Raw genomic sequence first — 14,723 nt, forward strand, 5'->3', positions numbered from 1 at the left:
GTGACGCAGCGATTGTGGTTTAACTAAATAAGCTTTAGTTTAACCTTGAAGTTTGGGGTTTGAATCTCAGGCTCCTTGCATTAAACTACGTTTTTTTTATTCGTCGGAGAGAAACACATTTCCTGGGCGCTTTGGTGAAATTGTGACCCTTCTCACGCTAATTAATATTCCCGACAAAATTTATAATTGCTACCCCAAAGTGCGCATATAATGTGCGGATTGTATATAGTATCTTGTATGCCCGTCATTGTTCCGGCACAAACGGAAACTTAGAAAGAACGCGCCAGTTAAACAAAATTATCAGTTGGTATATTGGGCCAATATAGTTGGACAGGTAGACCTATGTAGTGAGCTTTATAATGCCACTCAGGCACAGTAGTATATAAAAAAAATTCTTTATTATTGCTAATTTTAAGCTAACATTCTTTGATAAAGTACTGGCAGAGCTGTATCTGGGATTGTTTAGGCCTGATGTGCGACGCCACCCCACCTTCACCATCATCAAAAAGTGTTCGCATTCCCAAAAACGAAAGCCATTAAAACACGAATCACAAAAAAAAAAAAAAAAATAAAAAAAAAATAAAACACACATAGTAGCCCTTTTGTTTCTAAAATAATATTTCATTTTTTTTTTCTAAAACTATCAACAGAACATAAGGTTGTTTAATTTAAATAAAAGAGGGATTTTTTTGTTTAACAAACAATGTTCACATTATGTAGGAGAACCTTTGATTTTTAATAAACGGAATGCATGACCCTAATTTAATTGTATCCCAGATATTGAAGTTAAACGATAAGGCGTTTCAAACACGAACTAAAGGTCATTTCAGTAGACTTTACCTGTAGATCACTTGTATTATTTGTTCGAGAGATTATTTGGCAAATAAGGTGCATTAATTGATATGTTACAATCGATGTACATTCCTCCTGAGCACACGACCTTACCCGGGGCTGATACATGTGCAAAATGACTTTTTGATCCTTAATCTGGAGTTCGCCTTGACCGAGCGTTCCAGGAAAACAACATTCTTTCAAACAAAGAATAATAATTAATACTACTTTGGTTGTTGTAAATTGCTCGATTGAACTGTTTGATTTTGACATATACAATCTAAATCGAGGGGAATGTTAAGTGTAGTTTTACACTAAACCCGATGTAAACCACACGATTGTCTGTGGTTTAATATCAAGTGGCAATTTGTTATTCCTGCAACAATTAATATTATTGAGCAACAGCCATTCGACTCCACAACAACCAATGCAAAACAAACAACAACAGCAATAATTGCTACTGTATAATCATCACTATTATCATCACCATTATCGTCATCATATCATCATCATCATACGACATATCATCATCATTATCATATCATCACCATCATCATCATCATAATCATCACAGGTACATCTGCTATAAATTTCATCTATAAACTATAATATGCATAAAGCGTTACACCCTTGTTTATAAATAATTGTTGAGTATGCAATTTTTGAAAGAATTAGCAATGTTGTTATAAAATATAGAATTGCAGTGAACTTGAACCCTAAACTATTAATAATGATAGGTCCTTTATTTGTAATATCATATTCAACCAACTTTTATGTAAATTCGTTACCGGTAACATAAATATTCCGATTCCAAAATATCTGATAGAATAATCGTTTTCATTTAAACGTAAGTATACGTATCCATGTAACGAAAGAATTAAAACTTCCGAAGAATTTTAATATAAAGAATAAAACCCGAAAACATATGTGTTTCTAAATGTATATTAATAGAAAACACCCTTGACCAATGCAATTAAGTATGACCGATATCCCAGTCATGTGACATACATATGCACCAATTTTACAGCATATCATTCAACGAGTCTTACTGACCACAAGGACCAGTAATACCTAATTTCCGCACATCCCAGGTCAAAAGATTCGATCTTTTACAGGTCACAATTTAGGGGTATAATGAATTCATCTTAATTAAGTTGAAGTTTTAAAAAAATTAGTTCCAACCCTGTCTTACCTTGAAAACATCGGCCGAATTTAGGCAATGCGCTAATGACGTACTCTACTGACATCCTCAATCACGGTGAAGCTGCGTTCACACCGAATCCGAGCCGAAATTCGGACCGGGTTTCCGATGCGCTGAACGCAGTGTCCCTATTCTTATCCTAATATCTGACGATTCGGTGTCTATATATTTACAGATTAACATTATGAAATAATTATTATTTACATTGAAACACAGTGAAAACTACTAAACCAGAGAAATATAATTAATTTAACAATAATAATTGTCAGCATACTAACTACAAGCGGCGTAGGTAACTATTTCATAGACACCATGATGAAGGTGGTGACGTATAAGTGAGGAGGAATCCCACATCCTCCCCCACATCCGTCATAGCAAAAACGTCTGTTTCCCATGCTCCCCTTGCGACATGTTTCTCTATGAAAGCTGTCTTAGCGTAAGAATTACTCTCAACTCATTTTCCCAGTTTGTGGGCTTTCCTATCGTCCCAAGCAGCTCTCATACACCCACACCCGCACCCAATTCCCCCTGACAATACTCATACGCAACGAGATGAAAGACTCTAATCTTTTGCTTTTACATACAGGGAAAATATCCAGTGTTTTTCCTGTTGTCGTGAGGAGAATTGAACCCAGACCTTAAAAAATAAAAAGCAAACATCTTAACCGCTATGTAATGTGACGTCATTATATGACATCAGGATAACAAGATATTTTTTTTCTGTTGTATACCTGTACGTCGGTCATCAAGAGTGCGAGAATGCTATAATAACGAGGCATTCATCATAAAATAAAAAATGGACAAATAATTTTAATTAACACACTATAGAAATAAATCTGTTGTTTGCCCAGAATAGTCATGATGTGCCCGGTAATGTAATGTTTTCATGACCATATTTAGGCATGTGTGTTTGTCAAATAAAATTTGATAATCTGGACAAGGCCTTGATTTTGATCTTTATAGGGCGCGTGCTTCTAACAGGAGCAGAATACTCAACGGCTATGTGAACAATATTAACAAAGTCATAATTGGTGGTTTACTTAGGCCTATATCGACTTTAGGCCAAGAAAAATTACTAGAATGCAATGCAAAATTATCTATAAAAAAAATAAAAAAAAAACTCAGCAGGTCACAGTACCGAAAAATACAAGACAAATCACAAAAGACCTACCTGTGGACCAGCGCGTGACACCACGTAAGTGTACGCGACGCGCTCAGTACACCCACGAGTTGATTAATTCAGATCAATGTGGCACATTCAGTCAAGGCTTATCAGTTCCCTGATGGTTACTCTAGCACTTATTGCTATGTACTCTGTGTTTTGATAATTAAATTCGTTATATCGAGTGCGTTGACATACCTTTCTTTGTGTTTTACGTTTTCGTATTAAAATGAAAATCGAGCTGCACTTTTTGTTCCCCCGTTGTGCTGCGTGGAGCGTGATAAACGCACTCAAACGTTCAGATTATTTTCCCCGTCACTTGTGTATTTTGCACCCATCGTTATCGTTTATAAGTTCAATGAACACCTCGATGACGAACGAATCATAAATGATCTGCCTTAAATATACAAATATGTTGCCAATATTAAGAAATATTCTAACAAGCCCCACTCGACCATTGCGTAGAAGGAACCATGTAGATTCATTAGTGGCTTGAGGGTGTTGGTTCCAAGGTTCCATCAAGGTCTCAAGGGGAGAGGTGCCCGCGCTATTTACTAATCTTATATTTACCGTGCATTCATTTATAGTACACATTAACGGGAAAATAGTAAGATGCTAGATGCACGATCGTCGCTTTTACCCAACACAAGAAATTACAATTCCCACACCATTAAGGAACAAAAATCCACATCATAAATTTCGATTAAATGATTTAAATATTTATTTAATAATAATGATATTTGATAATGGAATAATTATATTACGTGTAACAATAATGATAACAGAGTAAAGATAGCTCTATAAATGTAAAACAATAAATAACCAAATAATAACGAACATGCCCCTATAGGCAGCCAGCCACGAGGTTACATAAGGTAGAATGAAGCGAATAACTTATTAAATGTTTTACTTCAGGACGTGCAGTGACAGTAATTGGGGTTTCTTAAAAGGTGAACTATTTTCCCCCCTATTATACAGATTCCCCCAGGCTAAATGTCGCTTATAAGTGTCACGGCCTGACGGCCATACAGCATGCCAACTCAGTGTATGTCGTAAGATATTCGCTGTTAAAAGCCATCGCATAACGGTCGTTTGATTGGTCGTTCTTCGTAAAAACCACGCATATCGTGCAACGGCAAGCTCAGTGACGGATCTAGGAATTCGAAATAGAGGGCCCAGGGAGGAACTTTTACAGATGGAGGGTCTAGATAGACCACCTCAGCACCACCATGGTTGGGGCTGAGGTAAGAAAATTATGATTATGGTAAAAAGGCACTCTAAATGATCGGAAAAGGCACTCTCAATCTTAAATTTGAATATAATTTTCTATTTTTTTCTTCATTAAAAAAAAAACTACCCCAATTGAATCCGCCACTGAAGCGAATCAAACATCGTTATCGTCACAGTACTGCACCGTTACATTTAATGATTCGGGCTGCCGCGTATGATCGAATATAGCCTGTAACTGTACTATAATAAATTTTGTTTAATTACTTACTATGAATATTTCAATAGTTTTTAGCTTCCAACATTATAAAAAAATAATTATAAAAAAAATAATTCACAGACTGTAAGTAACTGTATCGGTTATTGTAACGGTAACCTTAACTGTAACTGTAACTAACTGTATCGGTTATTGTAACTGTAACCTTAACTGTAACTAACTTCAGAGTGTTGTTACAGTGACACTGTTACTGTATCTGTAATTAACTGTATCGGTTATTGTAACTGTAACTAACTATATCTGTTATTGTAACTGTAACCTTAACCGTAATTAACTGCAGGAAGTTGTGATAGTGACACTGTAACTGCATCTGTAACTAACTGTATCGTTAACTGTAACTGCATCTGTAACTAACTGTATCGGTTATTGTAACTGTAACCCTAAATGTAACTAACTGCAGGAAGTTGTTGTAGTGACACTGTAACTGTATCTGTAATTAACTGTATCGGTTATTGTAACTGTAACTGATCGGTTATTGTAACTGTATCTGTAACTAACTGTATCGGTTATTGTAACTGTATCTGTAACTAAGTGTATCGGTTAATGTAACTGCTCTGTAACTGTATCGGTTATTGTAACTGTATCTGTAATTAATTGTATCGGTAACTTTAACTGTATATATAACTACAACAACTGTAACTGTATCTGTAGATAACTGAAAACTGTATCTGTAACTCTATGTGTATCTGTAATGTAAGTTTATGTGTATCTGCGTATTACTAACTGTAACTTGTACATGATGTCTGTAACTGTACTGTAATTAACTGTAGCTTTAACATATGCATAAAATTGTTAAAATAACGCTGTTAATCTTGAATAATAATAACAAATAACAATAATGATTGTAATTATAATGATGATAATAGCCTAATTATAGTTAATAATCGATTTGTTTTACAGTTGACTATTTACATAAACAATTTTGCTATGTGTTATCATACTTCATCCATAATTATACACAATCATAACAGGCCTACCGCAGAAATAATCTACCGTACCATCATAATTCACGAAAGTTGATATCATTAACTGTAACTATTATTTATATATGTAACAACAAGAATCCGTATTTATTCGGGGCTAAATAATTAGAATAGAGTTCAGTGGATAATGCTCTCTGAGGAGATGTCTATGACACATAATTATTATTTATTTATAATTATTATGATAATAATAATAATAATAATAATAATAATAATATTAAAATAATAATAATAATACCGTAATAATAATAATAATAATAATAATAATAATAATAATAATAATAATAATAATAATAATAATAATAATAATAATAATAATAATAAAATGTCTATCAAATGCTTTTATTAAACAATCCAATTACCACTGTTGCGTATTCGTTGTTGAAATTAATCATGGGTTTTTAGATTGTTATCCTATTTAATCCAACATAATACACAATTATAGCACATACCATCATAATTCATGAAAATTTATATCATAACGATAATTACTATTTATATATGTAGCAACTAAATCCGTATTTATTCAACGCTAAACAATCAGAATATAATTTATATAGGACCTATGTGGAAGCAGAGATTCCATAACTGCTTTTATTTACGTTTCGCGTTGAAGATTATATGTATGTTTTTATATGTATGTGTATGTAATAGGCCTATGTATGTATGTGTGTGTATATGTATGTGTATGTATATATGTGTGTATGTACGTATGTTTGTTTTTTTTGTGCATTAATTTCTTGATTTTTGTATATATCAAAATCACCTTTATGACAGATTAGTAATCCAATTGATGATTAAAATTGGAAAATGGGTTGGGGGTAGAAGCGCATTGAAGAAAGAGTTAAACGGAATGATTAAATATGCAACTCATTAATCTCTTGATTTTACCCTTATATAATTTAAAGTAAGGTTTTGGTAGATTAGGTGTCAGGTTGTATTAACTTTGGTATGTGCTTCTTGTAGGACAGACAGAGTGTGTTTTATTAATTGCCTTATATTTAATAAAAATTTTGTTTCTTGTTATATTTGTTTGATTATAATGCACCGTTTCAAACGTGTGCCATGGACCTGAAGGTGTAAATCCAAATAAATATATAAATCAATATAACAACTCAATACTAGCATTACATCAAACTTAATCTACACTTAAAATGTAATTAAATATTTGTAGGAAGCAGTGCCTTTTTAAACTCGATATGTACCGTAATTATGATATAAATATTCAGGCGGAGAGGAAGCATTCTGTTTGAATATCAGTTCGATAAAAGACAGACAATTTTGAGTACAGGTATGTCGAGTAGAAGTAGTATTAGTATATCATGTTGGCATGGAATAATCTATATCTAACACGACACAAGTAGGCCTATTATAGGCCTATATAATTATGCTTCTGTAAATAAATATTTCTACATAGGCCTAATAACGCAGATTATAGAGGATAGGAGATTCCCATCCATATAATAATACACCATGTCTTAATCTCGAGCACTTGCATATTTCCGATGGAAATCATCTTGAATATTTTTTTACAAATACCACTGTCCCTGACCGAATTGTTTTTATATATTTGATCCCTTTTGTTAGGTTAGAATTCAAGAACAAAGTGCCGCAGTTCGGACGTCGATGGACAACACTGTTTGTATGATGTATCCCATAATCCTCGGGAAATCAGGTCAGCGTTACGCATATACAATCAACATGGATTAAAGTATTAGATATGACCTGATATAATGAAACCAGCTTGAAAAACAAGCGAATGCTAGATTTTAGTTTTACTCGAGTTTACATCATTCCATGATCATACTGAATAGCGGCAGAGTAAATTGAATCAAACAACGTCCACTATTTTCCCCAAATTATTAAGCCACATGATACTTATCTTAATACAATGGGCTAATCGGATGGCTATTGGTTATATATGATTATATATTATTTATAATGTTTATAAATATTAATATGGTTGTTCGAATTATTTTCTCTTAGGGCAAACGATATTTTAAAAATTATTTATATGCAGGGCCGGGGCGGGCAGCCCTATGAGAACTTATTATTTTTTTTACTGTAAGGCCTCTATGGTTTTATTTTATGTTTTAAACGAAAAGGAATGGCGATACTATTGTTAATTTTTTTTAAAGAAATAAAATTGTCAAACATAAATATTTAAAAGAATGTGGTAGCTAGTGGGAATTTCCTAAGTAGAATTATGTATACCTTATAGTTATAGTTTGTTATAAGCTAAACGAATTTTCCTTCCTGGACCTTGTGCTAATAATAGGTCGCCCATGTTGGTAATATACTTTGTAAAATGTCCTCCAGAGTGTAAGGTTCAGTCACACTGGTGGTCACTCGAATCTCTCAACTTAACGCCCTCTACAGAATAAAAATAGCAAGATGGCTGCTCCCATGGTTCGCAATTGTGCTGCAAAATTTGTTGGAAATTTTGGTGTATATTACAACAGTTTCCGTCAACTCTGTATGTCGTTATGTACGAACTTTTTTCTGAAGTGATTATATTATTGACTCTTTGCATTATATTGTATTATTATTAGTCTTAGAATGTTAACTTAAGCTATTTAGTACAATGTGGCCTCCTTAACACAGACCAGGAGGAGTTATAATTATGCACAGACCTAGCCTGCGGAATCGGTAGACAGAAATTATGCCTTGGCTTGGCCTAGGCTTATGTACTGTTTGACAAGAGTTGGGTGTCTGTAGACCGGCTGCATGGATTGTGTATGACTAGGCCTAGGCCTAGGCCAGCCAAAATTGAACCTCCTGGCGTGATACTGAAGTTACAGATCCTATCACATTGTTTTAAAGCCCAATTTCAGATTGTTATTAAAAATGATTAATATTTATTATTATTTTAAGCGCATGGAGGTCTCCATTAATGTGCGCTGTAAATTTGACCATTAAATTATTATTATAATAATAATAATATTAGTATTGTTATTTCTATTGTTATTATTGTTATTGTTGTTACTGTTTATGCTCACAAAATCAGTTTTTTTTATATGTACTTTGTTTTAAAATTCATCTTTTTTTTTTTATTGCGATGCGGATAATTGTTTGTAGTAATTTGACGAATGTACATGAATCTTAATGTTTATTTTATATATTGTAGTACTTTACACAATTATGTTTTTGTGTCAATTAAATTAATTTTCACTTTTTAATATTTAAAACGACTTTTCAGGAAATTCGGTGATAAAATTATTTTGTGAAAGACAGTATACGGTATTGTTAATCTGTGTGTAAATGTTTACTTATTTTACTATTTAAGGTTTTTTTTATGACAAGAGATTGATTGGTGACGGCAAGGGACCATTCTGGATCAGTCAAACTTAACTGACCATTTACAACAGGCCCTGGAATGCGCGCATGGGGCCTTAGCAACAATATCCAAGGGGAAGGGCTTATGGAGAAAGGTCCATTCTGTTACTTAATGTGGACAGCCCCTGATCAACAATTTCTTGTTTTGATTGAAAATAAAATAATAATGAGTAATAAACTATAAATAATATGATATATTGATCAACTGATTTTCTCTGCTCAATATAATTAGTAGGCTACAATTCATTGCTTTGAAAAATGCGATCATTTTTGTTGTTAATTTTGATGTTCTTACGTATGAAATCGCTGATGAAAAATGTATGTAGTAAAGTTAATGTTTATGCTTTTATTATGCGTTTATGAACAATTATTGATTATTATTAATTTGAGTGGGTATACGTTATATATACAACATATTATTTATTAAATTAGGTTTATTTTAGTTTATTGTTTTTTCTTTTTTTTCCCTTCAAATTTGTAAAAATAATTATAGACTGCAATTGTTTTATCGTGATTAAACAAAGATTCATTTGAATTGAATTTGGTTATTTTCATAGCTAATTTAAATCACCCACCTGGCCATTTGTGGAGCACAGAATTCTGGGACAGCTTTTACGAAAGGAAATTGAAATCGAAAGAAACTTCGTTTGATTGGTTCCTCACGTTCGAGTCATTGCAGGGTCACATTTTACCGATTTTAAATGGTCCTACCAGTCTACCACCAATCAGGGTGCTTGATATCGGATGCGGCACATCGGACTTTGCTTTAAAACTTTACCGGTCTTCCTCGCCACCAGTTCACCAGATAACCTGTATTGACATCTCCGAAGTAGCCATCAACCAGATGTCTTCAATGCATCGTCAGCTCAAACCACGTGATACGAAATCACCAGGTGTTTGCTACAATACTGGAGACATTAAGAATCTTGATTTTGATAGCGATACTTTTGATATGATCTTAGATAAAGGCACGACTGATGCAATCATTAGGAGCCCTCGAGGGACTGAAATATTTGGTGGGATATTCAAAGAATGTACACGACTCTTAAAAGACGATAGGACATGGGTGCAAGTTTCTGATGCCCCACCAGAGGACCGGCTTGATCTTTTAGAACGATCAAAGATGTCCAGCTCAGAATATAAAGACCCGTTACTACTTATCTCCTACAAGGATTTGGGCGTGCACTTCGGTGTTGAATATTTTATGTATTTGATTTATAAGAGGGGTAAGGTTATCTGAAGATAAGATATAACATTTCCGACTGTCCAGATTCAACAGTATATTACGAAAAAGTTATTATCTAGTCTTATGCACCGCCCGCTTATGGGGGCTTATCCCCAGTTTCTTTAGTTTGAAGCAGATGAGAGTTGTACTCCCCCTGGACGGGACACTAGTCCATCGCAGTTTAGTCCCCAGTAGATTGCTGGTACCCATGGATTGATGCAGCTGGGTGGACTGAAGCAATGTAGCTAAAGTGCCTTGCCAAAGGACACAAGCGAATCTGCACTGCGGAGACTCGAAACCCCGACCTTACGATTGGCTGAACCTCAACCGCTGCGCCAAACAGCCGCTACTGATTTGTACATTACAACCATTTATTTGTGTTACTGAATAAATACAACAGGGTTATCTAATAAGTTTATTTTGTAAGTGTTCATACTGCCTGTTTTATTCTAAAAGTAATTTCAATAAAAAACTAGCCTCTTGGACATTATGCAAATACGCATGTTTTTGTGCGACAACACATATGTTTGTGGATATGCACGTATTCATGCCCCCCCCCCCATTATTCTAATTGGTCAGTTAAACTTTGATAGGTACTTCTGATGAAGTGTCCATTACACCTAGGCCTACTACCCATGGTCCTGATTGACTTTCTTTTTGTTGTTGATGCAATGTGTTCTAAAGTTCCACCAAAGAGATGAACAAATCGCTCTGATAAAAGTTTGGGTAGATCGAGTATTCCGTAGTGTCTTTAATCTTCGTCTTAAAGCTTCAAACCCTTTTCTAACAGTAATTTAAGCCATAAAAAACATGGCCATTTATAAGCTAGGAGTTTCTGAACCATGCATTTGCAATTTTACAGAAACAAATTCGTAAATTTTGACGCAAATGACCAGTGTGACGCGATTTTAGTAACGATTTGCCATCAATGATTGGTCGTGTACTTGAACTTGGTGTAGGTCAAGCGTAATCTCTCAGCGGATTCTATTACTTATTTGCTCGCTTTGGGTTATTAAACAATTAAAATGTAAAAATCAAAACCTCTCGCTCTCCATCGCGTCGTTTAGTCTACCTTTCGAAGTCATTTCAGCGAAAACGACGTAACTTTTCGGAGACGTGCGTTTAATTACGAGCCGCACGTTGAGAGAAAAAAGAAAACTCGATAAAGGTCGAGTAATTTAAGTGCATTTAACTTCACTTCTTGTCACTGTTTTTGAAATGATGAGTAGATAGCGATCGCATATATAACCATACAGGTGTGTTTATAACCTTGCCGTCAAAGACAACTGGTCGTAACATTTTTCACGAACTTATCCCAGTGAACTTCAAATTCCAAATTCAGAGCTCGTTTCCTTTGCTTTACTTTGAGTTTACCCGAGCCTGGTGTTCTCATCTATAGAGAAAAAGTGGTAAAAATGTCTAAATATATAGGCCAATGTTATAGTCATAGATCAAACAGACCTATTCAGTTTACACATACCCTTTAATTCTTTACCAGCCACGTTTATGCAAAAAAATATGGAAAATCTTTAATAATAATAATGTTAATAATATTAGGCCTATTATTATTGTGTAACGTTTTATTCAAAACAATGATACCTTGTCATTCGACAAAACATAAATTTGTATAAAAAGAAAAGAGCTAAACAAACACTTTAGTCCTACACTTTACCTAATGACAAAGGAAGGGATTTAAGCATGTCAACGGCATGTCATGTCAACGGCACAAACTGCTGTTCACGCGGATATCTGCTGTTATTTATCTATTTATTTATTTTATTTTTTTAAATTTATTTTTTTTTTTTTCAATTTCCACTTGCGAGCCGCGCACAATTGCATTTCGTTCCAGTAGGAAGGAAGCTTTAAAGGATATTGTACTATGTATCCGCTGTTTTTTTTGTTGTTGTATTTTTTTAAATTTATTTTTTTTTTTTTCAATTTACTCTTGCGAGCCGCGCACAATCACCTTTCGTTCCAGTAGGTATTTGATTATACATCTGTTATATTGATGATGAAGTTTCATCTTTTCTCATTCTTTTAATTAACTTCCTATGTATCTACGTATTTACAAAGTATAGCGATTTCACAGACGATACCGGTAGGCTATATTCCAATCTACATTCATATTCGGCGTTTAGTAATTTGCCTTTAACTTCCCATATTTGCAATGTAATAACGCATATCACTTCCAATGCAGGTGCTTACAATCATAGAAAGAAATACAACCCATTGCTTTTGATCAAGAATGAGCGAGGTTTGAAACTTGTTTTGTTTATAAAGACATTGATTAATCGATTAGGTGTTTAGGCTTTCACGTTCAAAGTTAATATTTGTACTGTAGGAATTTTTGGATCAATTGTTTAACTGTATTGGATGGATGGATTTATTCGGTGTAAACACTAAGGATAGACTAACCCACGAAAGTCTGAAGAAGACTTATTTTCAGCGGGGTCCTTCTGGTGGTGATTGGGGGCAGTACACAGAGAGAGACAATCTCCTACTATCCTAAGAGGGCAATGCATTCTTTATAGCTTGGTTTCCATATAATCGCCACACGCTATCTCCGACAGCTTTCAGTGATGCTGATTGGTCGGTCGAAACGGGGAGCCTTCCCGATTGCGTCGGGGACTGCTACGCAGTACATTGCACTGAAAACACTGTAGCGACAGTGTAGCGATCAGCCCTCCAGCTGAAATACAAAGAGAGCAGCGATGGGAATTGAACCGGGGACCTAGAGATCTTCACGGTTCAGCGCACACACAGTGGCTACCACCAGTTTAACTGACTGTGAACTAGGCTCCCCACCTAGATAATATAGATAAAGATAATAACGTCGTCTCCTCAAACTCTTCACTTGACGACCAACTTTACCACAGTCAGATGCATTATGGGAGGCAGTCACCATTCGATGATCAAAGTTACGACATCGCATTACTTAGTATTTTTTTCAGCGTGTCCTTGATTAACAACGGATCTAATATTATATACTTAATGTATATGCAATTAATTTGTGTTGTAAATATTTATGAGAGGTCCATTTGTCCTTGTCTTTAATTTATTCAATGGTCACTCGCTCGCGTTATAGTAGAAATAAAATTGACACCCACGATGGCGTGGCTTTACGTACTGTGAATTCGTCATTGAGACAGACAGCATGGTACGTGATAGCATTTTTTTTGTTTAGCCGATATATATTCAAAATAGTTCATATACAGTAAAACCTCGAATTGAGCCCAGTGGGCTTAATCTAGAGATTAATCCCATCTCGAATTGAATTGAAGCCCATCTTTAGTTTTCAAAATTAGCCTCAAAAAGAAGTCCATCTTGAAAAGAAGCCATATAGCATAGACTTCTTTTCGAGATAGTACAGATACACTGTACATGAATAAATAACAAAATAAATTAAAAACAAGCTTGGTTTATACTGTAGTTTAGGTGATTTATGGTCATTTAAATACACTCCATGATACAGATTGATGTTACAATGGCCGTATTTATTGTTTAATAATACAAATTCGCAAAATTTACAGTACTCATTTTGAAAAGAAGCCCCCCCCCCCCCACTCTTTACTTTACAAAAAGTAGCATCGAAAAGAAGTCCATCTCGAAAAAAAGCCCATCTAAAGTTCAGGGCTTCAATTCGAGGTTTACGGCATCAGCAATAGGTCTACACTTCAGGCCCGTAACTAGGATTTTTTTTGGGGGGGGGGGGTTCAAATTTGGAAAAAGTGGAGCCTTTTGAAGATGTTAACGACCAACCAATTGCGCTGACCACACAAATATGAGTTTCATCTTGAAACTTGTATTAAAAGTTGCTACTGTCTATAAAGATTATTTGAACAGGATTGTTTTTTTTGTTTTTTTTTTAAGTTTAAGCAATCTTCTTTCGAGATTTTTTTTTAGCCATCCAAGCGGAGCCAGCTAGCAAACGGCGGGGTTCGTCCGAAACCCCCCCCCCCTGTTTACGGGCCTGCACTTGCCGAATACATTGACAATATGATGATTATGACTTGTCTATTAGGGCTCTAGGCATGTTTGAGAAAAAATAGCTCGCATTAATTGAACCCCATGTGCGTAGACTGGGGGATACCGTCAAATGTTAGTTCCACTAATTGGGTTAAATTACTAAAAACGACCATTGAGTTATTTCATTGGGATAGTTAAATTGTTCCCCATTTTCAATTTTTGCACTCCCCCAAAGGACCTGTGTCAATTAGGTTTCAATCATGAATTGGCGTATCCGGAGACTTTAAATTGTTGAGATTTTTGGGTATTGCGAAGGTGGAGTGTAGGATCGTTGATTAAGGTTGCAAATTGAGGTGGTTTTTAAGGACTTGAGCCTGATATTTTTTGCTCCGGACATTTTCAATAGGTGGGGTCCCCCGCACAATCCCCTGGATACGCCACAATTCGTGGTCCATTGCCTAATTCCCCATATAATATGTAAACATAGCGGTAACTATATATATATATATATATAT

At 34.8% G+C, this 14,723-nt stretch overlaps 1 protein-coding gene across 2 annotated transcripts; it reads left to right on the forward strand.

The window, feature by feature from the left end:
• Positions 1-7,729: 7,729 nt before the first annotated feature.
• LOC117125546 (citrate synthase-lysine N-methyltransferase CSKMT, mitochondrial-like) lies at positions 7,730-10,655 on the forward strand. 2 transcript variants are annotated; one of them, XM_033272081.1, is made up of 2 exons: positions 7,730-8,157; positions 9,575-10,655. In XM_033272081.1, exons 1-2 carry the CDS (start codon positions 8,076-8,078, stop codon positions 10,255-10,257), a joined length of 765 nt encoding a protein of 254 aa, XP_033127972.1. In that variant the 5' UTR covers positions 7,730-8,075; the 3' UTR covers positions 10,258-10,655. The 2 variants fall into 2 exon arrangements, with proteins under 2 accessions (XP_033127972.1, XP_033127971.1); XM_033272080.1 differs by having other exon boundaries at positions 7,744-8,169.
• Positions 10,656-14,723: the final 4,068 nt, after the last annotated feature.

Source organism: Anneissia japonica, unplaced genomic scaffold (assembly GCF_011630105.1).
Source record: "Anneissia japonica isolate Jap-2015-1 unplaced genomic scaffold, ASM1163010v1 scaffold7731_len1735946_cov199, whole genome shotgun sequence".
NCBI classification, from domain to species: domain Eukaryota; kingdom Metazoa; phylum Echinodermata; class Crinoidea; order Comatulida; family Comatulidae; genus Anneissia; species Anneissia japonica.

Bases quoted from the DNA above. Each gene is read 5' to 3' on its own strand.
- LOC117125546 (XM_033272080.1), top strand. From the start codon at position 8,076: ATGGCTGCTCCCATGGTTCGCAATTGTGCTGCAAAATTTGTTGGAAAT. The intron at 8,170-9,574 runs GTACGAACTTTT...TTATTTTCATAG, and splicing joins TCAACTCTGTATGTCGTTAT to CTAATTTAAATCACCCACCT.